Source organism: Mya arenaria, chromosome 9 (assembly GCF_026914265.1).
Source record: "Mya arenaria isolate MELC-2E11 chromosome 9, ASM2691426v1".
In the NCBI taxonomy this organism is placed as follows: Eukaryota; Metazoa; Mollusca; class Bivalvia; order Myida; family Myidae; genus Mya; species Mya arenaria.
Window position 1 is genome coordinate 16,088,872 of NC_069130.1, and position 25,549 is coordinate 16,114,420.

General features: G+C 33.8%; 2 protein-coding genes across 2 annotated transcripts; one reads left to right on the forward strand and one right to left on the reverse strand.

Moving 5' to 3' along the window:
• The first annotated feature begins 2,224 nt into the window (after positions 1–2,224).
• On the forward strand, positions 2,225–10,874 carry LOC128245800 (cell death abnormality protein 1-like). Its single transcript, XM_052964027.1, has 7 exons — positions 2,225–2,351; positions 2,683–2,811; positions 6,126–6,632; positions 8,477–8,971; positions 9,480–9,603; positions 9,929–10,056; positions 10,366–10,874. The coding sequence occupies exons 1-7, from the start codon at positions 2,225–2,227 to the stop codon at positions 10,872–10,874; spliced, it is 2,019 nt and encodes a 672-aa protein (XP_052819987.1).
• A 7,360-nt stretch (positions 10,875–18,234) lies between these two features.
• Positions 18,235–21,928, reverse strand: LOC128246787 (uncharacterized). The gene is made up of 3 exons (XM_052965225.1): positions 21,806–21,928; positions 20,961–21,115; positions 18,235–19,647 (listed from the first exon to the last, which is right to left on the reverse strand). Exons 1-3 carry the CDS (start codon positions 21,844–21,846, stop codon positions 19,355–19,357), a joined length of 489 nt encoding a protein of 162 aa, XP_052821185.1. The 5' UTR covers positions 21,847–21,928; the 3' UTR covers positions 18,235–19,354.
• Between the last annotated feature and the right edge of the window lie 3,621 nt (positions 21,929–25,549).

The following is a 25,549-nucleotide window of genomic DNA, read 5'->3' on the forward strand; positions in this document are numbered from 1 at the left end:
ATGTTGAATATTTACAGGAGATTTAAAATATATGCAACGCGAAGAACTATCTTTATTGTTGTGACAATTTTGCGTCATGCAATCAGTGTCACTCTGCTTAAAATATATGTAAGCATAGGTATGTCCCCAACAACCTTAGCGACCCGTACATATCAAATACAGTATATAAACAACATGTTTTAACATCGTCGAACGAGTTCAACAATATATAACAATATATCAAAATATATAACAATTAACTCAGAATCTATGATTTGGCAGTTGTAGTATAGTAAACCAATATTGTATTGATTGTATTTATTGACAGTAAATAAGTGGGAAACGGCCAAATTCCCCAAAGACAATACTTCTATTGATTGTTGAATTCACTCCCAAAATTATTTACAAACTGTTCTTTGATTTCACTTCATCTTTCAAATGTTCGCGTAATACATGTATTTCAGAACTGTTTATATATTATAATCAATAATCTTGACTGCAAGATCAGAAGCAATTTAAAGTTTTCTAGGGAATCAAACGCTTTTTAAAAGTCTACGTTAATACAATAGAAACGCCTCCCACCGCCCTAGGCTTTGTATTATACTTCTGAACCACAGTTTGCAAGCAGAAAAAATTATTTCGCCCACCCATTTCAACGGTCATTTATTATTTCAGAGAAAATATTATGCATTACATTAACAACTAAAATACCTCTATAATAGCTCGGATCCTGTTTACAGCCTTATTTAGATATGGGAACTAGTAATACTTCCATTCCAATAATACAGGAAATTACCATTCGATTAAATAACATATTTAAAACTAGGATAACAATCTGCGGAGTGTTTTTGTAAAATAGGTCATAGACCATCTCTGCCGTTTGATTGACCTTAGTTATTTATTTTTTATGGTCGCAAATATTCAAAGCCTTTGTTTGGCTTTAATTTATAGTTTTTGAACTGTACATTTTAAAATGATATTCTAGATGGCTTATTTCATGAAGATCTGCATTATTATTTGTCCATTGGAAACATATCCAATATATTTTTCCTTTAAAGTTATACAAACATGAGAGACTGTCATGCAAACGAGTGCTACATCAACTGTTGGCTCTAAAATTTGGTAAAGATGTTGATCATCTAGTGTACTAGCATGTTAGATATATTACAGGCTTCCACTAAATTGCTCAATTGGTAATATTCTCTTCAATGTCATACTTACTTGAGAGCAAAGGCTATGGATAATGCAAATACATCGTTTAAGATGATTTATCCGGGAATTTAAAATGAATAAGAGCACACTTTGTATTCTATTTAATTAAAAAGGAGTGATTTAAGTGCAAAAATGGGCGTTCGGGTAGAAACCGTTTGTTATTCAGTTTATTCGCCTGCCACTAACGACCGGATTTTGGTTTTAACTATGTATACTCCGGACATGTTTTTTACTTAAAATACGGAAGACAAGAGAACAACTCTTGGTTGATATTGTTATATCTAACAAATATGCTAATTGCTAATTCTTAAAATAATGTAGTGAAACAAAATGTTAATTAAAACTTAACGAAGCTCGATAAATACTATTGTTAATAATTTCATGCTCATAACAATTTTATACTTGTACTTCCTAGGCTAAGGTAAAGCTCTATATTGTATGATGGAACTTATTGTTAACGGTAAACGGAGGATCTTGAACACATTGTAATGTAAATGGCGTTTAGCATAATAAGAAGATCGCCGAAATAACTACACCGGCCATGCGTCGGGACATTTATGCACAATATAATATAATTTCATTTATTGTACAGAAAGGTACCGCAGTATAGATATAAGACCAGTGCGATGGTTATTAACATCACATAAGAATATTTCATACGTTTGTGACAAAAGGCGCCTCTACTGTCTTTTATATTACAGCCATTGATGAATGCCTTCATCAAGGTTACTTTATGTGCAACTCTTCACGGAAGTGTATTCGCCCGGATTGGGTTTGTGACGGTGATTATGACTGTGAAGGACATGAAGATGAGGCTGCTGGTGTTTGCAGTGAGTAATCTCTGTCGACCGTCTTATGAAAATAATAATAATAATAATAATAATAATAATAATAATAATAATAATAATAATAATTATTATTATTATTATTATTATTATTATTATTATTATAAATAAAGTGTTTGTTTGATTTTACATCGCATAAGAATATTCCAAACATTCGATGCATAAATGTTCTTCCATATATTGCAGACATGGATGAGTGCAGTAAAAATTACCATTTTCTCTGCAACTCTTCACGGAAGTGTATTCACTATCATCGGGTTTGTGACAGTAATTCTGACTGTATAGGAGGTGAAGATGAGGCTGCTGGTGTCTGTAGTAAGTCATCCCTGTCGACCATTTTTATTAATATGTTGTAAATAATGTTGTGCGCTTTTTGAACTGATTCTTATATTTAAATTAGCCAATATTCTGCATTGTATATGATTACATTTAATACCAGAATACTTTATTGGTGATGGTATATATGGTATGTAATGGTCTAGAATATTTTTCACGGAGAAGGAGTTATCTTGAAGCGTTATTAGTATTAAGCACCATTCCAATAGACCATACATGTATTCAGTAATATTATGTTTACCGTTTTACTTATAAGTAAATTTGATACATTGGTGACATTCCATGCAGTCATTTTTCTATTGTATTACAGCCATGCGTAAATGCCTTCGACACGGCGGATTTTTGTGCAATATTTCCCAGAAGTGTATCCCATATTCTCGGGTCTGTGACGGATATAAAGACTGTGTTGACGGTGAAGATGAGTCTCCACCTGCGTGCAGTAAGTATCTTTGTCAGCCATATTTGGATTGTATGTAATAATTATGATAATATAAATAATGATAATAATGCAGTTGACATTGTTAGTTGGTTTATATATAAATAGTAAGACTAATGATATTCATAACATATAATTATGTTTAATACTAGTATTTGTGACGGTGTTTAAACATCTTATCTATCGAACGATATTTTTATTCATATTTTAACAAACATATTTTAATATTTGTACTCTTTGATGCTTCCACTTTGTTTTTTGACAGCCGTTGATGAATGCTTTCGAAGAGACCGGTATTTTTGTTTATCTTCCGTGTGCCTCCCTAATACTTTGTTGTGTGACGGAGATCCTAACTGTCCTTTAGGTGAAGATGAGATGGATTTTGTCTGCAGTAAGTCATCTCTTTTGATCATATATAAATTGTTGATTATGATAAATACTGTGCAAAATCTCATTTTAAACAAGACAAATGTTACTGATAAAGTATAGATCATAATATTTTACACCAATACAACGTTAGGAATATCTGTATTTTCGATGGTATAAACGTAGTGATGGGCTACCGGATTAATCCAAATAATCGATCATTTTCAGACAATTTAGACTAATACAATATGTGTCTTTTCGCATCTTGTTAGTAGTTACTGGGAAATAAAATTATACTTATCGCATGCCTTTAGAATAAAATAAAATAAAAAAGTAAATTATTTATGTAGTTTGTAACTTTGTAACCTTTTCGATCAAACAACAAGCACATTAATGTAATATTGTCAACACAAAATCAAAACAAACAGCTGTCGATAACAGCAAAACGTTATTGCACATCGTTAAATTTGAACGCGCGGCGACGATTAATCGACTATCGCCGGTAATCGGCCAACCACTGTGTATACGATTTTAATGGTCGCACATATTTACGATAGAGAATGTAATATTTACGTATTCAATATTTAACTATATCCACGCTGACTAAGATACACTTTTTCCTGTCTTATTTAAGATGTGGCCACTGAAACAATAATCAAACACGACTGATGCAAATAATTGCTATTATAGCAATATATAATAGTTAAGAGATCATCAATTACATATTGCGATACACGTTTGATAAATAAAATGGAATAGCGACATAGAGATGAAACTAACAAACAATAGTGTTATGGGAATCATTTAGTCCCAAGGTATAAGAACTAGCATTCAATTACCCTCGCCCATGAGACAGAGGTAAAATCATGGCACCAATTTACTAATGGCATTATATAATGAGGCTGTTGGTGTCTGCAGTAAGTCATTTTCTGTCCAACCGTCTTTATAATAGTAATAATAATAATAATAATAATAATAATAATAATAATAATAATAATACAAGAATCTTTAAATTTAAAGTTGGGTATGTGTTATCAAGAAATATTAGCTCAATGAGCTCTTTTCCGACATGAATAACAGACATACATTACACATCAAATATGAAAAATAATCAATGAGCTTAACTGGAAAGAAAACTCCTTTTCCGTTTAGACAAAGGATATATGATATCCATTTAACATCTTTTTTTTCTTTTTTTTTTAAGTAACACTTCTACTAAAAATAATATTATCAATAATACTACAACAATTAATACTTATACTAATACTAATACAAATAAAGTAATACTAATTATAAGTATACTACTTCTACCACTTATAATTATACTGATACATGTAATTATAATAATTCATATAGTACAGTTTTGAAATAAATTTAAAGACATCATGAGTTGGCATGGTAAACTTATATTTAAAACGCTCTTTGTTCATCAAAACAAACATACATTTTTTAAACCTGCGACTCAACCGATCAATTCCTTCGCCTTGCCAGTTAAATTATTTATGATAGGGAAATGGGCGGAGTGAGCGTAGGAAACGTACAGGTCATCTTTCTGACTCAGAATACAATCAGATTGGCTGACAACGCAAAATGAGTTCAGGGAATTTGTTAAGTACCGAGCCTTTCGCGAGCTTACTTACATATTTCCTGGACAATTGTGATAAAGTAGTATATTATTATGATGATAATTTTTATACATATTCAACCGTTTTAAATTCGTGTATCAAAAACATGTATACTTAAAAAATATCCAGTTAAATCACAACATTAACACCTACATTAAGCAGAATTTGCTTCAGTTTTAGTACAATGATGCGTTTTATTATGAAACTCTATGATCACACAGTTTTAAACCTTTTATTTTATAAGGCAGACTGTGTGTGATGTTTTTGGTTTCTAACGATGACTGCATCGTATCTTTGAAAAGTATTTGCATTAGGTGCTCTGAATTGATTCCCTCCGTCTGCAGATAGAGTTGGGATCTCTAATCATAGAAGTACTTTGGGCTTACCTTTTCGTTTTTTATTTTTATTCGTTTTATTGATAAATTTCCTCAAGTAAATGCATACTTTGACAAGATTTATATTTTTATTAAGGATTGTTGGGATAAGAGTGAGGTTTGTGCACATAAACTGGTTTAAACACCCAGTAAATTTACATTTTACTGACCGTTCCAAGGCGGTACCTAACAATTCTTGATAAACAAACCATTATATATATATATATATATATATATATATATATATATATATATATATATAGTATTTATGCACTGTGCTGTTTGTAGAGTTTTGTGCTGTTCTATGTTACTTGTTTGTGATTTTGTGTTCTATGTCTTTGGCGTTTGCCCATTGCCACTAAACCGGGTTTATGTTTAAACGTTTTTGCTACTGAGCATGTTTCTGTAGCTTTTTGCATAAATATTATTTTAAACCTGCTAGAATATTACCAATAAAGAAATACTCTTTGGTGGACGTATGGAACCTGAAACAAGGTTAAGCAAGTTATCATGTTATTAAGGTCCATATGAAAATAATGTTATTTAACGTAATTCGGTGGCGCTGCCTTTCTTTACCTTATTTAAGTTTTAACAACATCAAGCAAAATCAACGAACCTGAATTTTACGTATGATTTTAATGATGCGTAAATAATAATGATTTTCATTGTTTTAATATTTGTATGGATTAGTAAAAAAACATCCCGTAGTGATAAAACATTGGGATTTACTGGATAAAGCCAGCTAGCCTTAAGGCCATTATTCACGCAATAGATCTAGCTTATATTCTATTTTCTTGTTTTTGCTTACAAATGCGTTTTTGAAAACGTACAGCCACATGTGCTACAAAACAACAGGCATTATACAAGTTTTCCTTGTTAGTTTCAATATCATACATTCATTCGTTATTTTGTTCGATACAACACAATATTGTAACACTGTTTACGATTGTAGATCTCAAACAGGTGTGTGAATCAAATCGTTCCTGGGACGGTTGTTTGGGTCAATGTAAACCTGGTTTTTTCGGCAATTATTGCGGGAAACATTGTTCAGAACATTGTTTGAATGAAATATGTGATAAATCAAGTGGAATTTGTAAAGACTGTACGCAAACGTATTTAGAAAACTGTTCACTAGAATGTGCACAAGGGTGTCGCGAAAAAGAAGGTTTCCCGACATGTGACAGACAAAGTGGTAAATGTTTGCATGGCTGTAATCATTATCACTACGGTGACTTTTGCAACAACACATGTAAACACTGCAAGGGAAATTCCTCGGATGCTTCATGCGATATTAACGGTGTATGTCTTTATGGATGTGAGAACGGTTATTGGGACAAGAAGTGCAGTTCTAAATGCAGTGCCAACTGTGAAGGTGACGAGCAAGGAAACCGTTGTAATTCATCCACCGGAGAATGTATAAACGGCTGTACACGTGGGTGGAGAGGTTTATTTTGTGGGGGTAAGATTACTATTAAGATTAAAAGCAGTACTGCCTTTCAGATTTAAGATAAACAATCAATTTTGAATCTATTTGTATTTGTCCAAAAGTTTAAGACAAAGCTTAATTGATTTATTAAATTAAGCTTTGTAAAATACACGTCAACATAATTATTATAATTATTTATAAAAGTAATTCTAATCAAGTATTTAAAGCAATCGAAATAAATCTATGAACATTTTTTAACTCATTAAGCCAGTCTACTAAATTAAGATTTTCGATATTTACAAATGTTATAAAGATAATACAAAATTACTTGAAATAGTGAGCTTAGCTTCATCCCGTTTAAAGATTTTTGTTTGTTTTGAGAAAATGGGGTTCGAAGTTAAGACATTGTTATGTAGATGTTAATAAAAAGGAACTAAATATTGTTAAAAATGAAAAGTGCCTCACAATCTCGTTAGATTTTATATTTCTTGAAGATATTTTTCTTTGGTTTTATATTTATGACTGGATTTGACATAATTTGGTTCAATGGAAGAATTTTTCATTGTATTCGAAGGCTCTTACTGCAGCATCAATGGAATATATTAATGACATTGAGACATGATAAAAAAAATATCACTCCAATATAGATGTAGTTTGGCATCGATTAATTTGTTAAGAAATCTAATTGTTAGTAGTCGAGTTCTGATTTAAAAATGAAAAAATAAACTATTATTTTAATGCTATCATAGGGCTATTAGCACTGAGTTTTGATACGGGAGTTCAGACTCGAGTTCCAGTGAACTCTTGTTTCATTGACTGTTCATAGGCGGTTATTCCATCATTTAACATTAAATCAATTTTGATGAGGGTATGGTTTGTTTGTGGTGTTTGTATTTGTGTTTGTAGTGTAAGTTTGGTGTCTGTGTTGTGTATGTGATGATAATATATGTGTGTGTCCTTAGTTCATTGTTGTGTGGTCCCGTAATTGGTGCACTTAAACAGAGATTATTTTTTATGTTTGACTTCTGGGTATGTCTCCATATTTTTACTCTATTATTGAGAGGACTTTTTAATATTCGGATTCCAAGAGGCGTAAGCGGAGTGAAAGCTTAGTCCGCGAAAATCTACGAGAGTCGAATACAACATTCAAGATCTAAACGCGGTACAATCATACCTTGTATTATATTCATTTTGGGTTAAATTACTTTAAAGACACATGATTTTATAATAATTGTCTTTTAAATTGTGACTATCTTATCTTATGACGTCATTTTAGCATCGCGGAACGATAATTCTTAGTACGGGACATCAGCAGATTGAAGCTCGGTCGTATTGCACTGCAGTGGAGTACGGACTAATGTATTTTTCGATTTGAACTGCGTGTTGTGATATAATTGGTACATAATATATAACGTTATTCATATAAATATGAATACAACGTCATACAAGTTTTTTTGATGCTCACACTTTCTTGTTTAAAAGAATAACAACAACAATCATAATCAACGTAACTGACTGGAAATTTTCACTCTAAACGATATGATTTTGCCAATTGCTTCGACATGTATGCGTATTATTTCTACCTACAATAAATGCTACATTTAAGGCCTCTACGTATTTTTGTTTGACCCTTGTTTAAATTTGATTTTGACTTGAGCATTTTCCTGAGTCAGTCATAAATATTCCGTAGTAACTAAATGAAGGAAACTACAAAAATTACCCAGTAGCCTATAAGTGAACGCATGCATGTGTGTCAATAGTTTTTTGCGTTAATTACAGAAACAAAAAATCCGCATTTTACAATATTCCTTAAAATGTTACAGATTCGTCATTAACTAAGGATGACCAATTATTAAACAAACTATTTCCATTTGCAGCTCTCGAAAAGCAATGTGAATCGAAGCTCTCCGCAACAGAAGGCTGCTTGGGTCGATGCTCACCAGGTTATTTTGGGAAATTTTGTGGGCAAAATTGTTCAGAAAATTGTTTAGATGGAATATGTAATAAATCAAGTGGTATTTGTAAAGACTGTACCAGAAGGTATTTAGAAAACTGTTCTATCAAATGTGGTCAAGGGTGTCGCGAGAAAGAAGGTTTTCCGCAGTGTGACAGACAAAGTGGCAAATGTTTGTATGGCTGTTATCTTTATCACTACGGTGACTTTTGCAACAAAACATGTAAACACTGCAAGGGAAATTCCTCCAATGCTTCATGCGATATTAACGGTGTATGTCAGTATGGATGCGAGAACGGTTATTGGGACGAGAAGTGCAGTTCTAAATGCAGTACCAACTGTGAAGGTGACGCATATGAAAACTGGTGTAATTCATCCACCGGGGAATGTTTTAACGGCTGTATCCCTGGGTGGAGTGGTAGGTTATGCGGGGGTAAGCATTCTACATCAAATATCAAATGCATTTCAAATTTAAGATGAAAGATTTTGAGGATATTTGTATTAATCCAATGATTTTTTAGCTAAAACTGTATCCTTAATGTAACATAATAGCAATCGAATTATTAAAAGGAACGTTTGTGAATCATAACAGTTATAAACATTAATATTTTACTTCTAAATTCTGTAAATATTTTTAAACCATAAAAAATAGGCTACCAGGCCCACTTTTATCGAATTATCTTTATCGCATCTTTTGTTCTAACATGTCAACTCAGCTTTTCAGGTTAAAATCATTGTGATAAGAAAAAAAACATTTAAAGTAATAAAACTCACAAAAAACATGAAAATCGTATGGTAAGCACGGTCAAGTTATGTGGCACCTAAGACTGTTTGAGAAAGTGTTGCCTGTTAAAATTCAGTGTCTGGTTATATGCGCATGCTAGCAATTTATTTGAATAATGCTTAAGTTATATTAACTTCGGTAGATGTGAGCAATCGTCAGACTGTGACTCTGGATACCGACAACTTAAAGACAGCCTTGATACTAGCTATTTTCTCTGTGGTTTCCGTTGTTGTCGGGATTATCTGCTATTTAAAGACTCGAAAAAGGTAGGGGTGGATTGTTACGAGAAGCAAATCCATGTGTGTGCAACTATGTATTTTAAAATGTACGAACATATTCAGAAATATTCCGCAGCCGTCAGATACATAGGTTCAGATTGGAATTGTGACTTCAGAAGATAATTTTGATTCGTTACAGTTAACTCTGCTTCTGCAGGATAAAAATACATTTTTAGATGTTAGCTTATTTTTATAACAAGAAGTATATTCTTTCCGTTGACTTAAAGAAAATTATATCACATTTGCTTGTTCTTGGTGATATTTTTATCTGTTATAAATGTCAAACCATTATCCTTATTGTTACAAAACGTAGGTTCAATCGACAGCAGAATGAACGCATAGAACCATGCCAAGTGTTTTCAGTTGGCGTACAACCAGGACAGCAACTCTCAGAATCTTTGAGACGGCAAAACCTTGACCTGTATGCCGACATCAACGAAGGTACATTTTCATATCATCAATTTATTTAAAGCTCATGTTTTCACTAGAAATAATGTGAATGTATTTGCTTATCGCTAGGTAGATTTTTTTCTCTTAGGCGTTACACTCAATAAGACCAGAAAATCAAACAATAGTCACTTTTAATAATTGATTTTTGTTGTTGCCGCAGGGTCGGCTTTCTGTAATTCAAGGATATATATATAGAAATTAAATGATTGCTATTTTTTATAATGCTTACTGCAGATATATGTAAGGTTCTACTGAATTACGAATGGTTATATTTTGATCCGTTGTTTTCAATTAATACAGAAACCATGGAACAATACCGGTACTTCGGTGAGCAAAACTCACCAGATCACTATGATGAAATTAACTCCACAATTTCTGACTATCATACTGGAAACGTGCCTTCAGACGAATGTACAGACGATAGTAATTCCCTACAGAGCATCTCAAAATCTGAAGACAAAACTGGTCTTGACAGTACTGACGAAACTAGATCCAGGCACAGCGCCACACATTATTATAGTGAACTTGATCATGCCTGTAATACAGACAATATGAACGGAGTTAATCCCCGAAGTAGCGTTGTAGAATCTTATAGCAGTATTGAACGTATGTGCACGAAAGATCATATGGACCTTGAAACACTTTGTCAAACAAACAAGGCTGAGGACCGGCTAAAGTCAGCTACTAGAGAAAGCGATGAGGGGGAAGAAATATTTGGTGATTTAGGACAATTTCATGTGGATTATATTCATGCTATTGCGAGTGACGAATGTGAATTGCTAAGTAATGAATTAGAGTCTTCCCTATAAATGAGTCATACAGAGCATTTTGTACGAAGATAATAGAACTGCCTCCTTAATCTCAACTCGAAGCAAAACTAGATAATAAATAGTACACTCAAAGGCCGAAGCAAACAACAAAGTGATGAACTAAAACAAAACGGCTCTCTCGTATAAACCTAACGCATGATTGAAGTTGGCGATTTAATTTTTAATACTTTAGTTATGTCCCAGAAAGAGATATAAATGTGTATCCACCCAACCGATCCATCCATCCATATCTCAGCCAAAAGTTAGATATTATTATTGAGATTTTCTCCTGCATTACATTCAGGTCGTCATCTCCAAAGTAAATTTCACACTTTTAGGTCGTTGTTGCATGATACTATTGAAATAACAATACGTTTTGTATTTGAATTATGCAATTCACATAATTTATGAGTATATTGGAATGGTTTGTCGAGCATAATTTGTTTTCATTCAGATTAAATTTAAAGATCATGATTAAAATTAAATCTATCCAAGTAAGGTTTATATTTTATTTATTAGTTTTGTTATTAATAAATAATGTTGGAACCATTGTGCGGTTTTGGCCATATAGTCTAGTTTATACCCCCAGAAGACTCCTTTTCCAGTGAACGCCAGTCGCACTGACCTTTCCAAGGCAGATTTTTTCATTTTATCCGTAAGGCTATCTTGATGCATATTTGGTCGGTTTGTGGTGTTTGTTTGTACGTGTGTATGTAGTGTATGTATGTTTGTGTCTCAAGTCCAATATAGTTTAAACACCTGCCTTTTGCCTCTTAGTTTTATATATTATATTTTATTTGAATTATTGATTACTGTATTTTCTCTTTACATTAATGTTTAGTGTGCCGTTTGCTATAAACAGAATTAATAATGCATCAATGCGCATTCAAAATACAATGTACGTTAGACGTATTGATGATATATAATACGTTTTAGTACTAGGTTTTGTAAATATGACCTATGAACAATTCAAAGGCTATGTATAAACGCGTATTCAAACTAATTGCCGGTAAGAAGTAATGCTTGTATATACTACTTTGTAGAGTTTTGGCTGTAGTCAGCAGGCCGATAAACTCTAATACCACAAACAACTTTAGGTATCGTCAGATCTTCTTTTTGAAAACATATGTTAAATAATTTAACGAGCCGGGGTTTCTAAATGGGACATACAGTGTTATGTGTTTTAAAAAATGCGAAATTTTAAGATACCACTTCATTTAAATACGCGCATGGAATTGAAACGTGAATGTGAATCCGATAGCAAGCCAAGGAATTTTATATGAATATAGATGTGTGAGAAACCGAAGGAAAAACATAACTATAGACAATAACGCAGGAAATAGAAGCGTGTTGAATGAAAAAACAATCTTTGCTAATCTACTTCAAATTGTAAAAACACCCTTAGGTTATATTGGGTTTCATTTAATTAAATTTACATTTGAAATAAACTTGTGAAATGGAAGCTTATATGCTTATCAGTGATTGTTATAAAACTGGCTAATTGTATTAAGATTTCATCAATTTAAATTTCCTATTTTTAGGTATAGATAGAGGCTTTGCGGTTACAGTTTGTGGCCACTCATTGTTTTTTCTCTTGCCTGTGAACATAATTGTAATAAAAGTATAAGGACGCTTGTTGCGACTACAGCGTTTCAACGCTTTCAATGCCTTTTACATAGAGGAAAACAAATAAATCTAACTAACTACCATGTAATAGTTTCATTTTTAGCAGTTGAATGTATATAGAATTTTCATTTCTATGTTTATGTTTGATTTGTATAAAATGTACATTAGTTCAACTGTAAACTCGTGTAAATGTTTTTTGATATTTTGTAAATAAATTTTGAAATATCTTGAATCTTTATTGTCCGAATTTAGGACGCATACCCAAAATACACATTCACTTACATATTGGAACGATTAGTCAACGAGGGCACGTTGTTTGTGCTTTTCAACATCCCAGGGTGATTATGCTACTGTTTTTTGAGTGAAACTCCATTCATACTATAAATACGTAAATATAATGTTCAGCTGAAGATGCCCAATCATGCGTGACAGACACGAAGGTAAATACTACTTATATCACAAACAATACGAAGGAATATTTGGTAGTTATCCCGTCTCAATCAATATGACACCAATGGGTGTGTGATATTAATTCATAGAAAAATATTTATTTTTCGTTTCCTCTTAACCCAGGGGGTAAATAGTTGAAATAACCGGTAAACTCTGACCTAGTGTAGTAGACAAATATTTCATGTAGTTTACTCAGTCATTGCAATGTACATCAATCATTGATGACTACGTATTTTCGTGATATTTAGGCCTGATTATGTCGCCTTACCCTTTTAATCTACTGATAGGGATTTTTGTGGGATAGATGATTTCTTCTTAGTCATTTTCAGAAATCTGCCAGTAACGTTTAAGATAAAGGTAATATGTTTGAGTTGAATGTCGTAAAGATTTCAATCATCAACTATTGAGCACTGTTGTTTGGACATTATTTGCATAGTTATACATTAAATCGGTAATGTAATGAGTGTGTACACACCTTAAGCAAGGTCCTAGTTAGTTAAAAAAAACATGCTGATAAAATGTTTCTTTACCAGACTAGACAGACATTGGACCGGAATCAACCGTCATTTGAACAAACGACTTAGGTGCTAATTATTCGTACAATCAGCTTCTTATATTGGGTGTTGGATACACACGTGATCGGCCTTTTCCATGATAACACAACGCTCAAGAAAGTCGTTACAATATAAATGAAATTAGACACTGATTTAGTAATATAAACAAATTCTCAACTTTATTACAAGAAAATGAATTCATCTTTTAAATTCCAAACGCCCGAGCACATTCAGAAGCCTCTTAAAATTTGCTGTACAAAAAGAATCACATGAATAGAGATTGCAATCATCAAAGGGCAACCATTCTTACTTTTAATGCAAGCGATTGAATAACTCGTTCTCTGCTCTAGACTGCATCGGGCATCCATCATACTTGTTTTAAAGAGACACTAGATAGTTCCAAAATACAGTATTTCCTCGAAATAAGTCTAGAAATGTAAAATCGAAAGAAATACGCGGGTGAAAATACATCAATTTACATAATTAAAAGAATATTTGGTCACTGTCTCGACTGAATTTACCCGTTTAAAAATAGCGCATATTGGTTTAAATTTACTTGTGTTTACGTGGTAGGAAAACCCAGTAAATTTCGAATTGGAAATATATCAACAAAGCTGCAAAACATGCATGTAATTTTGATTCCAAGCCATGTACACAACGATATCAATTTTGTCTAAGTTTTTGACAATTTTATTTTCTTCTTGCAAGTTTATCATCTGGTTTCTAGTAAAGGTGCACAATAAATATCGGTTGATTCAATTTTTGTTTTACTTTAAATACTTTTTATAGTTGATAACATTGGTACCTACCAGCATAGGAACACTGGATGAATAATCTGTGTCAGGTATGATCAGTACCGGTACAGATAAAGGAACAATATCCAGCAACGGAAATGTCATATCAATCAAACAGTATCCACAATATGGAACCTTCGCATCATTTGCACCAGAAATATCAAGTTCAAAATCTTTTAGACTATAAAGTGTAGGCCTAGGGTAAAGAGAGCTATAAAAACGTTGGCTTAGAGTAGTAACCATTGAACCCGTGTCAAGCAAGGCAAAACAGGAAGTGCCATTCAAAAAAACAGTCGTCTCATTCGATCTATTAATAAAGGGCGCTGTGTGAATGGGCACCGGGCCTCCTATCGGCTCCCCTTCGATGAAGGTCCGTTCCTGTTTGAACCCACCACAGGCTTATTCTTCTTGACAGGAAAAGCGGGGGCATTTTAGTTTGTATTGGGCTGATTCTGTCTCATATTGATGACACTCAAGTCGTTTTCTATTCTAGACACCCTAGTGTTTAACAACAAAAAGGATCATAAACAGGATCTGAGAGAGAAACTGGTGGTTGAAATGAAGACTGAACAGCAGCAACCACTGGTTTAGGCTTATCATCCAGAAATGGGTTGTTAGGACAAAGAAGTTTCGGGCGAGCTCCTCAATCTGACGCTGTATCAAAATCAAACTGTCGCGACTGACTTTCTCAGGAGTTGGCGTAAGGACACGAGTTCTGTCTGCATCAAAACGAGGAGTGCTAGAAGTTTCCAATACCCTGTACCTCCCTGATTTTCGTAGCTGCTCAGCAAAAAAATTCAGCTTCTCATCTTGGATCCCAGTGAGTTCACCAGTAGTGTCCATTTTATCAACAACTTCGTGAATATTTCCAAATGTTTATGTTGTATGAATAAGAAATTTGGAATCTATTCAAATTTTGTTCATATATGACTATGAGTTTGAATGAATTGAAATAATTGTAATTATATTGAATTGAGAATTTTATGTGTTGAAAATCAACACTTTGTTATTTATTGATGTTAGCGAATGGTCTGACAATGTTTATCACTAAATAAATGTGTAAAACTATTATGTCAATGAATATATGTATCACTATGAAGATGACCAAGTGTGTGCAGAATACTGTATAATTTAATAACCAGATTTGCAAATTTAAATTAGACTGAAAATTGAGTTCATTAAATGAAAATTTATTTCATTTAATAAACTTCAAAACCTTCACAACTCCTGTAATTTTTCAGAGCGCTCTCAAAATAATACTGTTCTTGTATTTTCAAAATAAAAGATCAGTATTCAGAAACTAAAAAAAATATTGCAATAAAAATGATTACTAAAGAGACCCATATATAACATATAATACTACTACTATGTTCAAACTGCACTCTCCCCTTCTCTACGTACAAAGTGTAAACACTAATCTTTGCTAAAACCTAAACAACTATGTGTCTATCTGTATAAAGTACCACAAAAAGAACCTAGTGAATCTGACCCTAATTTATGCATTTTTTTACAATGTATACAAATAACACAGGGGTATAGTAGGGGTATAATATACCGGCGGGCTCAAAGACAAAGTGAAAAACTAACACAAGGGACTTGTAGAAAGAAAGAGAAGAATGGATGTATTAAGTCAATAAAATGCCTTTATATTATCAATAAGTTGTTAAGTAAATGAATGGAATGCGATATTAATTGCACACCAACACCTTTGTTATGCTACAACTGCAACAGTATGTGTAAGAGCTGCATGCTGTGCTGTGCCCAGGCAAGTTCACTCAAAATAGAATCTGAAAAATTACATAAAATATTTAAACAATTGAAAAATAAATTCATAAAGCAATCAATCAAAATATCAAAATTAATTATTTAAATATTCAAAACACTAAATAAATTTTTCATATAGTAAGAAGTCCGAAGTTCCAATGTGTAATGTTGATCAATGTAGAATATCACCGATGAAATGCTTATGTTGATTAAATCAGCCGTCAAATCAAGGAAACTGCTATTAAAATAGTCTAAGTTTCACTTCCAATGAAATAATGTACTTAATAGTGTCAATATTCTCACAGGACACTTAGATAATACCAAACACAACCACGCACTTATTATATTAGTGTCAAATGAAACATAAATAAGACGAAATGTCATCAAAATCGTATGACAATTTAAAACCGGATATTTACAACCATTCACTGTTGACCACTGGTTCCCGGTCTCGTCCCGGAAGACCTATAACATGTGCTCGCCATGTGCTTGATCACGTGTGTAGTCATGTGACCGCGCTCGACGAAACGACCAAACCGTGCGGAATGAGCTGGATTTTGACCCAAGGCCGAAACCCAAAAGCTACACTGGCCACCAATGTCGCGAATGAAAATGGTTCGTCTCTCAGGGCGAATGGAATTACCCAAATACACTTTTATAAAGAAATAAAACAATAAAGTTTCCAAATTTATCACGATGTTTACGTCTCCATCGACAAAATATGAGTGCAAATACATCAAATTACACAAAAGACAAATTCACACCATGCCAACATGTATATTATAGTAATAAATCATACCTGGAATTATCCAAATACACTTTTATAAAGAAATAAAACAATAAAGTTTCCAAATTTATCAAACGATGTTTACGTCGACAAAATATGAGTGCGCTGTGCACGAGGAAAATACCGCTACCAGCTGTGCACCAGGCGAACTACTTAAGTAAATATAGAAAGTGAAAGCGAAAATGAAACTGAAATTAGCATATGAATTAGTGGATGATAGGAATGACTGAAATGCCTGAAAGGAATGAAAGAATAAGAAAATGGATAATCACAAGAAAGATGGACTTTGACAGTACGTGTACTGGATAAACATACATGTAGACATATGACACTAACACAAACATATATAGAGCAGGGCAAATTGACCTCGCGACACCATGTAAATATACATGGGATTTGTTGACGCTAATAATATGCAGAAATGAGGGAAGTTCGTGAGTCAATCGCTATTTCTATCGATGACGCGAATTCGCCATCTTCTTTTTATTGGCGGGCTGCTCACATTTATGATAATAAACATGGATATTCATTAATGCAACAATTTATGAACTTCGAAATGGACAACAACTAGTTCACTGAAGTAGCTATCTAGGTAGGCTGGAAGTGTTCTCGGCTTAATGCTAATCCTCATGGTTCTTTGAAGAACATGAGAACCATGTTTCTAAATATATACATGCTTCTGGAGCGTGAGTAAAGTTAATTAGTTTAATGTATTTAAAAGTTGACAGGTGTTATCCGTGTTTTTGTCATGCTATTTTTAGCAACGCGCAAGTAGTTCCGAGATTACAAACGATACTCGCATGATACGGAATCAGAAAACGACAGTATCATGATACGGATTTTTCAATACGCCGTGCTGTATTTTCACTGTTGGATATGGAAAAGGAATTTGATAAGCATATAATAAAAGTGACTATGTTTACTGTGGAAATGCTTTCATCTCAATTTCGAACAATGATTTCACGGCGAGGTTATATGATCGGTCAGTGTTGGATATGGAAAAGGAATTTGATAGGCATATAATAAAAGTGACTATGTTTACCGTGGAAATGCTTTCATCTCAATTTCGAACAATGATTTCACGGCGAGGTTATATGATCGGTCGTAAAAAATTACGTCATTCGGTGAACACCAACATTTTGCGTTGCTTTCCAAACTTAAGGATGCATTTAAGATTAAATGATCTTGAAACGTCAATTACCTATTCAAACTTCTTAAATTGCCAACTTAAAGGAAATTCTTAAATTGTTTTCTTTTTGGTTCGTATTTAGTTTAAGTGAAAGAGAATAAACATTTTTATTTGTGTTTTTGTAACAAATGTTGATGCCTTCCAAAATGTCAAACGATGGGCAAAAAGACAACACAGCAAAACAAGAAACTACACAGACATCCGTAATGTGTTTATTATGCAATATATTTACATACACATTTTATTATTTGGATAGAAATTTCATATATTCTATTTTACACGTCACATTTGTTCAAATATGGCTTTACAATCTAACATCAATATTGTTAACTAGCATTTACATTTGAACACCAAATGATTAAAAGAGCAAGTTCAATGGCAATAATACATCCTAGATGCCTAACAATTAACCAACATTAAGTTTAGAACACAAGTTGTAAGATAAAATAGGCACTTAATGAACGTCATTCCGCCTCACACAATCACAAACAAAACGCCATATACAGTTGTCGGTATTAATAAGTGTTAGGGATATCGTCTTAGCACGGTCAACGAATTCTACGAAAGAAAATCAATAGGGTTTGTCCAATAATATATCAAAATAGTATTAACGCTAACCAGGCACAAAAACAGAATAAGAAAGTACAAATATAAACAGAACAACAGTGGCACATCTAGAATGTGGTCTGTTTGTGGTCTCTCACTCATTCCGAGCAGCTATTGCTTTAACCTGGTGCCACGTAATATGGAAAAAATGAGTTAATGATTCTTGCTTTCTCTATAACTCTCATTAATAAAATTAGAATGCAATGAATCGTTTAGGCATAGTGAGAATCGAGTACGCTAACCACTGCGCTAACCGGACAACCTCGATCGCGAATCACCATATATTGATTTAAATAGTGTACTTAGCATATCATGTACATGTCTGGTCATCGAAATGAAGCCTCGGGTTCTATATAGATAATTGATGAGAATGAATAACAGTAAAGTTTTCTAAAATGATATTAAAAATTATTTAAACAGTTCTGAAAATAAATAATCAGCTTTATGTGTAAACATATGTATTAAGTTGCGTTATAAATGGTATTGTCGTGGATATGAACGCCGTTGGGCTGGTTAAAGTACGCGTGGAGTCATTCGGACACCACATACTATAAGAACCCAAACTGCATTTAAACCCCGAAAGTGCCATCAATCAAGCGATTCTTTCCTGAAATGAGAACAATTCTGTTTGATTTACAAGTAATCGAAGGTACACGCATGTCAGCTTATAGTCTTGCTACAACTCATGTTCTCTTTTCAAAAATCAACTACTAGTATACTTCACAGCAATCACAGTCTATTACAAATTTAAGTATATTGACTACTGAAAACAACGTGAACAACTTTGGTTTGTAGCCAATCCAAATAACAGCAACTATCATGCCCAACAAGGCCTCAATACACCAGGCTATAAACGAATTATTGAAAATTCTTCCAACGGCGGTACCAAGGCATAGAAAAGCAAGAACTCCCCCAATACATATAGCTGCTGGACCCAAAAGGCACCTAACAAAACATGCGACTTGAGCATCTGTGAATTTGTGGAAGTTTTCACACCATACGACTGGAAAAATAAAAAGTACATTTTAACACTGGGAAATCAAAGACACATATTTTTTAGACTGTCATATCCCCTGCTGTATTAAGACTAGTTTTTTTCAGCATTTTGATACTGGATAATGATAAACAAATCTCTAAAACTACATGTGTACCTTAAATTAAAATATGGGTTTTGTTCTGTTTTAAGCTGCACTCTCACAGATTGAAAGCTTTTTTATTTTTTGTCTTAGAACGAGCCGAATTATGCAAACATGCATAAACACCAGTAATGTAAACTTTTCATATCTAAGAAATTGATGATTTATGCATTTTCTTAAACAGTTAGTAACACTTTTCCCCATAACACATAAATGTTCGAACGGAAATATGAAAATCTGCGATCTGATCTTTTGTAAGCAGTCCTATTTCACTGTTTTTTTTATTTTAGATAATCATGCAAACATTGGCCCATTCAAATACATAAAGGTTGTCAAAACGGAAAATCTGTGAAAGTTCAGCTTTGTGGTGTTTATCTGCTAGGGTGCCAATTTGTGAAAACAATATAATGTCAAGTATTCCATTTAAGCATATTTGTTTTAAAACAATATGAAGCAATATGATATGGGTATGAATATATCCAGGGTTATGTATCCTGCACTTCATTCGATAAAATCTATCTTACTATAAATTAGAATGTCAAAACCTAAAACAGACGTTTGAAGTAATGCTCCGGACAAGAAATAAGTGTGTAAATGAACACAGGGCAGATACCAAAGTAATACAGAAAATAAAGGTTTCTTAACACTGCCATTCCCCTCCATATGATATATCTGAGTTTGAAGTTTGAAGGCTTATAGAGTTAGGCTTAGGCAGAGAGATTTTTGTGCATTACTTTCTCTCATTATGACACATCAGTTATCTATACCAATTAAACCATAGGGGTTGTGCTTTGGATACAATTATAGGATAGAAAAGAACAAACGGCAATAACATATTGCAGTCAGAGCTATGGTTTCCGTGCTCCGGAAAAACATAAGCATAAAAAGAAAACAAAGCTTAATAAGGATGAAACTATTTCCACAATAACAATGGCAACTATATGTACATCTAATTATAACAAGCGCTGGATACTACCGTCGAATATTATTTTAAATCAATGCGCTAAAAGAAGTTCAGGTAAAGGGCATAGCAAGTCCTTATATGTGAGAGTGTCAAAGGAACAACTTATGATAGCATAATCCTAGCTACTAAATTAAACATATGTTAACCAATGACTTTACTTTACAAATATTAATCCATTCTATAAGAATCGGCAACCTTAAACACTACGAGGCTTACCTTCACAGAACTTCCATTTAAAGGGATATGCTGGAAACATTGAACTAACATGTGTGTATCGAAGCGCACTTCGCATGTGCAGAACACACGATTCTATTTGCTCACGCTCTCTCCAAATTGATTCAGCAACGCAATGCAGCAACTCGTCCACCAATCTGAAAAAGCGTATCACAATTATTGTAAAAATAGACTTACTTTTAAGTATAATGGTGTTGGTTATAATATTTATGCAAGATGGCTCCTCCTTTAGCAATACGATATTAAGCTCGATAGCCGAACATTCTACTGACTCCTCATCAGCACGATGTTCTGTTTGACATTACAGTAACAAAGTTCAATCGGTGAGCTTATCCGTCTTTCATCTCACATTCAGCTCGTTATTTAAAATCATGAATTCCAAAGGCCCAGCTGGCGCGTCATGCTGCTTTAATTTTAACTTCGTCGTTTAAATGTGGATCTAAATATCCAGGTGAATAGCGAGCTAACTATAGCAAGACAATAGCAATTCGGCTCTGATTGTTTACCTGGATGTCTTGTTGATTGACTAATCAACTCGACATTAGGGTCTTATGACTTAAAGGAAAGCTGAAACACTTAGGCTTTTTTATGTGTAACGAAAGATCCAATTTCACAAAGACTAATACTAAACAATGTATTTTCAATAAAAGTATATTTAAATATATTACTTCGTGGCTCTATATATGAGGACTACTCAAAGTTCGAAAATAGTATTTAAAATGATTCTACACATTACCGAAAACGAGTTTTAAAAAAGGTAATGATTAAATTTCTTGCTTTAATATGTTTCTGCAGTTAATAGTTAATAGTTAAAAGACGGCACTTACGTGCATGTTCCGTTCGTTATACTAACGAACCAACTTAACATTCTGACATATCCAATATGCTCGCATGCTGACTTCTCGAAAACCTCTGAGATAGACTTGACATCGGTACAAACATGCTCCGGCGCTAGGCTTCCTACAATGTTATGTAAGTCGTATCTACACTTTGTATACATATTGCGTACTAAAGTAATGTTAATATACACGCAAAACGGTTTACCAGTTGTTTTGATGCGGTTTATATCAGCATCTTATAATACAAAAATAATTGAAAAAATACACTTTTATAGACTGCGTATAATATAGGGGTAAATTTCCACACAGGTTGGTCTATGCAATTTAAAGATATTAAAAGCTTTCAATATTATTTTTTGTAATATAGGCAATAAAATTCCTCCCAGCTATGATAAAAAATGATTTTAACGCTTTCATACAATTTAATTGTGAATTGCAGACGCAATAATTTAAATAATCATTAATTACTCATTAATTAATCATACTTCCGTGACACTTCAAATGAACTTATATGCATAATCTATTTACGATATATTCTATAAGCGTTTGTATTATTTTCTACGGCATTCTTATCATCAACGCGTATATTAATATTTATACAAAACATGCAAAATTTGGTCTTCCAGTTTAATTTCGAAATTGGCAGTTTCTGGAACTAAACGTTTTGCTGTCTACGTCCTATTTACGTTAAGATCTATTCATGTTGAATATAACATTCACAGCATACAAACTTTTCACAGCTTACCTACTGTTAAGTTTAATACCTATTCATGTGGATTATAATGTACACCGCTGACGTGCTGTTAACGTAAATACCTACTTGCATGTGCCTTGTGTACTTTGTATAAATGCTTTAATGCCGTGTTCACTTTGTGTTCATGTGATTGTGTACTATCTTAGTTGTTTCTATGTTGTGTACACTGTGTCTCTAAACATCGTGTCTCTATATGGTTGCACCTTGTGTCTTTGTGTCAATGCGATGGTGCCAAGTGTTCACATTTCCTGTGTGCAAGTGCTTGAAAGTTTAATTTTGACCATTGTGATTGCGTCCTCATTAATGGTCACTGCATGTATGTGCCTTGTGTACTTTTTCCCCATGTGATTGTGACTTGTGTAATTTGTCCCTTTGTGCTTGTGCATGGTGTATGTTGTCCAAATGTGTTCGTGTTTTGGTATGTGCTGTTGCCATGTACACTATGTCTCAATGCATTTGTTTTTGTGTATTATGTCTTGTTTACTTTATATTAATGTGCATGTGCCTTGTTTACATTGTCCTAAGATGTAAGTCATTTCATTTCCAATTGCGGTAGTGCCTTCTTCAATATGTCAAGACGTGTTTGTTCGTCCTGTAGCTTGTCATTGAGCGAGTATACCTTGTGTAATGTGTTCCTTCTTGCCAGCTCTTTGTGTACTTTGTCCCCATGCGTCTGCATTGAGTGTCTTGTATTTCTTGTCCCTTTTCGATTGCTTCTTCTGCAATATGTCACGGTGAGGTTGTTTCATTCTGTACCTTGTCCCTGTGTGATTTTACATTGTGTACGTTGTGCCTACTTGCCTTGTGCACTTTGTCCCTTGCGATTTGGCCTTGTGTTTCTTGTCAATTGTGCGTTTTGGACTCTGATTTTATCCAAATATTCACATCTGTTAATGTCTTCGGTTTTTACCTCATGTGCTGGTGCCTTGTTCGCTTTACCTACATAAGAGCTTTGTCCTTATATTTTTGCCGTTTATACCTTGTCCCTTTGTATTTATGCCTTGTGTTTTTGTTCCTTTGTACACGTGCCTTGTGTTCTTCGTCATTATGTGTTGTGTCTTGTGTTTTTGTCCCCTTGTGTTGTGCCTTGTGTACTTTGTCACTATGTATTTGTGTCTTGTGTTCTTTGTCCTTATGTACTCGTGCCTTATGTATTTTGTCCCTATGTATTTGTACCTTATGTACTTTGTCCCTATGTGTTGTGTCTTGTGTACTTTGTCCCTATGTGTTGTGTCTTGTGTACTTTGTCCCTATGTGTTGTGTCTTATGTACTTTGTCCCTATGTGTTGTGTCTTGTGTACTTTGTCCCTATGTGTTGTGTCTTGTGTACTTTGTCCCTATGTGTTGTGTCTTATGTACTTTGTCCCTATGTGTTGTGTCTTGTGTACTTTGTCCCTATGTGTTGTGTCTTGTGTACTTTATCCCTATGTGTTGTGTCTTGTGTACTTTGTCCCTATGTATTTTTACCTTATGTACTTTGTCCCTATGTGTTGTGTCTTATGTACTTTGTCCCTATGTGTTGTGTCTTGTGTACTTTGTCCCTATGTGTTGTGTCTTGTGTACTTTGTCCCTATGTGTTGTGTCTTGTGTACTTTGTCCCTATGTGTTGTGTCTTATGTACTTTGTCCCTATGTGTTGTGTCTTGTGTACTTTGTCCCTATGTGTTGTGTCTTGTGTACTTTGTCCCTATGTGTTGTGTCTTGTGTACTTTGTCCCTATGTGTTGTGTCTTATGTACTTTGTCCCTATGTGTTGTGTCTTGTGTACTTTGTCCCTATATATTTGTACCTTATGTACTTTGTCCCTATGTGTTGTGTCTTGTGTACTTTGTCCCTATGTGTTGTGTCTTGTGTACTTTATCCCTATGTGTTGTGTCTTATGTACTTTGTCCCTATGTGTTGTGTCTTGTGTACTTTGTCCCTATGTGTTGTGTCTTGTGTACTTTGTCCCTATGTATTTGTACCTTATGTATTTTGTCCCTATGTATTTGTGCCTTGTGTACTTTGTCCCTATGTGTTGTGTCTTGTGTACTTTGTCCCTATGTATTTGTGTCTTGTGTTCTTTGTCCTTATGTACTTGTGCCTTATGTATTTTGTCCCTATGTATTTGTACCTTATGTACTTTGTCACTATGTGTTGTGTCTTTTGTACTTTGTCTCTATGCATTTGTGTCTTGTGTTTTTTGTCCCTGTGTACTTGTTCCTTGTGTACTTTGTCCCTATGTATTTGTGCCTTGTGTACTTTGTCCCTATGTGTTGTGTCCTGAGTAGATTGACCTTATGTATTTGTGCCTTATTAACATTGTCCCTATGTTGAAATGGGCCGTGAGCCGGTAAAATAACCCGGTTACTTTAGCATCTTCACCCGGCTGATTTCCCCGCATCAACAAAAATAAATTATGTTATGTTTGGTAATGTTTTTTTCGGAATACATCCTTTTAAAACCCTGATTGTTGGTATTGTTTATTTTGGTTTCCGCGCGTTCCTATTACAATACAGCATTAGCTCGAAACGTGACGTCAATAGTCGCATCACTCTCTGGGATGTTTTCAAGTACTAGGTTTTGGTTTTTCAGCGTTCCGAATACAATAACATTAGCTCGATGCATGACCTCATCAGTTGCATCTCCTTCCGGGGATGTTTTGAAGTTAATAATTTGCGAAGTAATGGAGGGTGAAAAAATGAATATTTTTCCTCAGATCCCAAAAGAAGTAATTTTGCAGCATGACCGTGTCTGGCCTTCTGTTAGTCCTATTTCCATTTACACAACAGTCCTTTTTGTATACGCGTGTTACCCGGATGTAAGCAAGTTGAAACAAGCTTGCAGCGTTGTCACTGCTAAAAATAATCCATTATTTTTATGAAGTTTACATATACGTTCGGTGAAATTGTGTACGCTTTACACGTCACAAAACATCCTGATATTTGTTTTGGAAATTGAAGATGTTATACTATTTTCCTGAAACTGAATTTGACTGTAA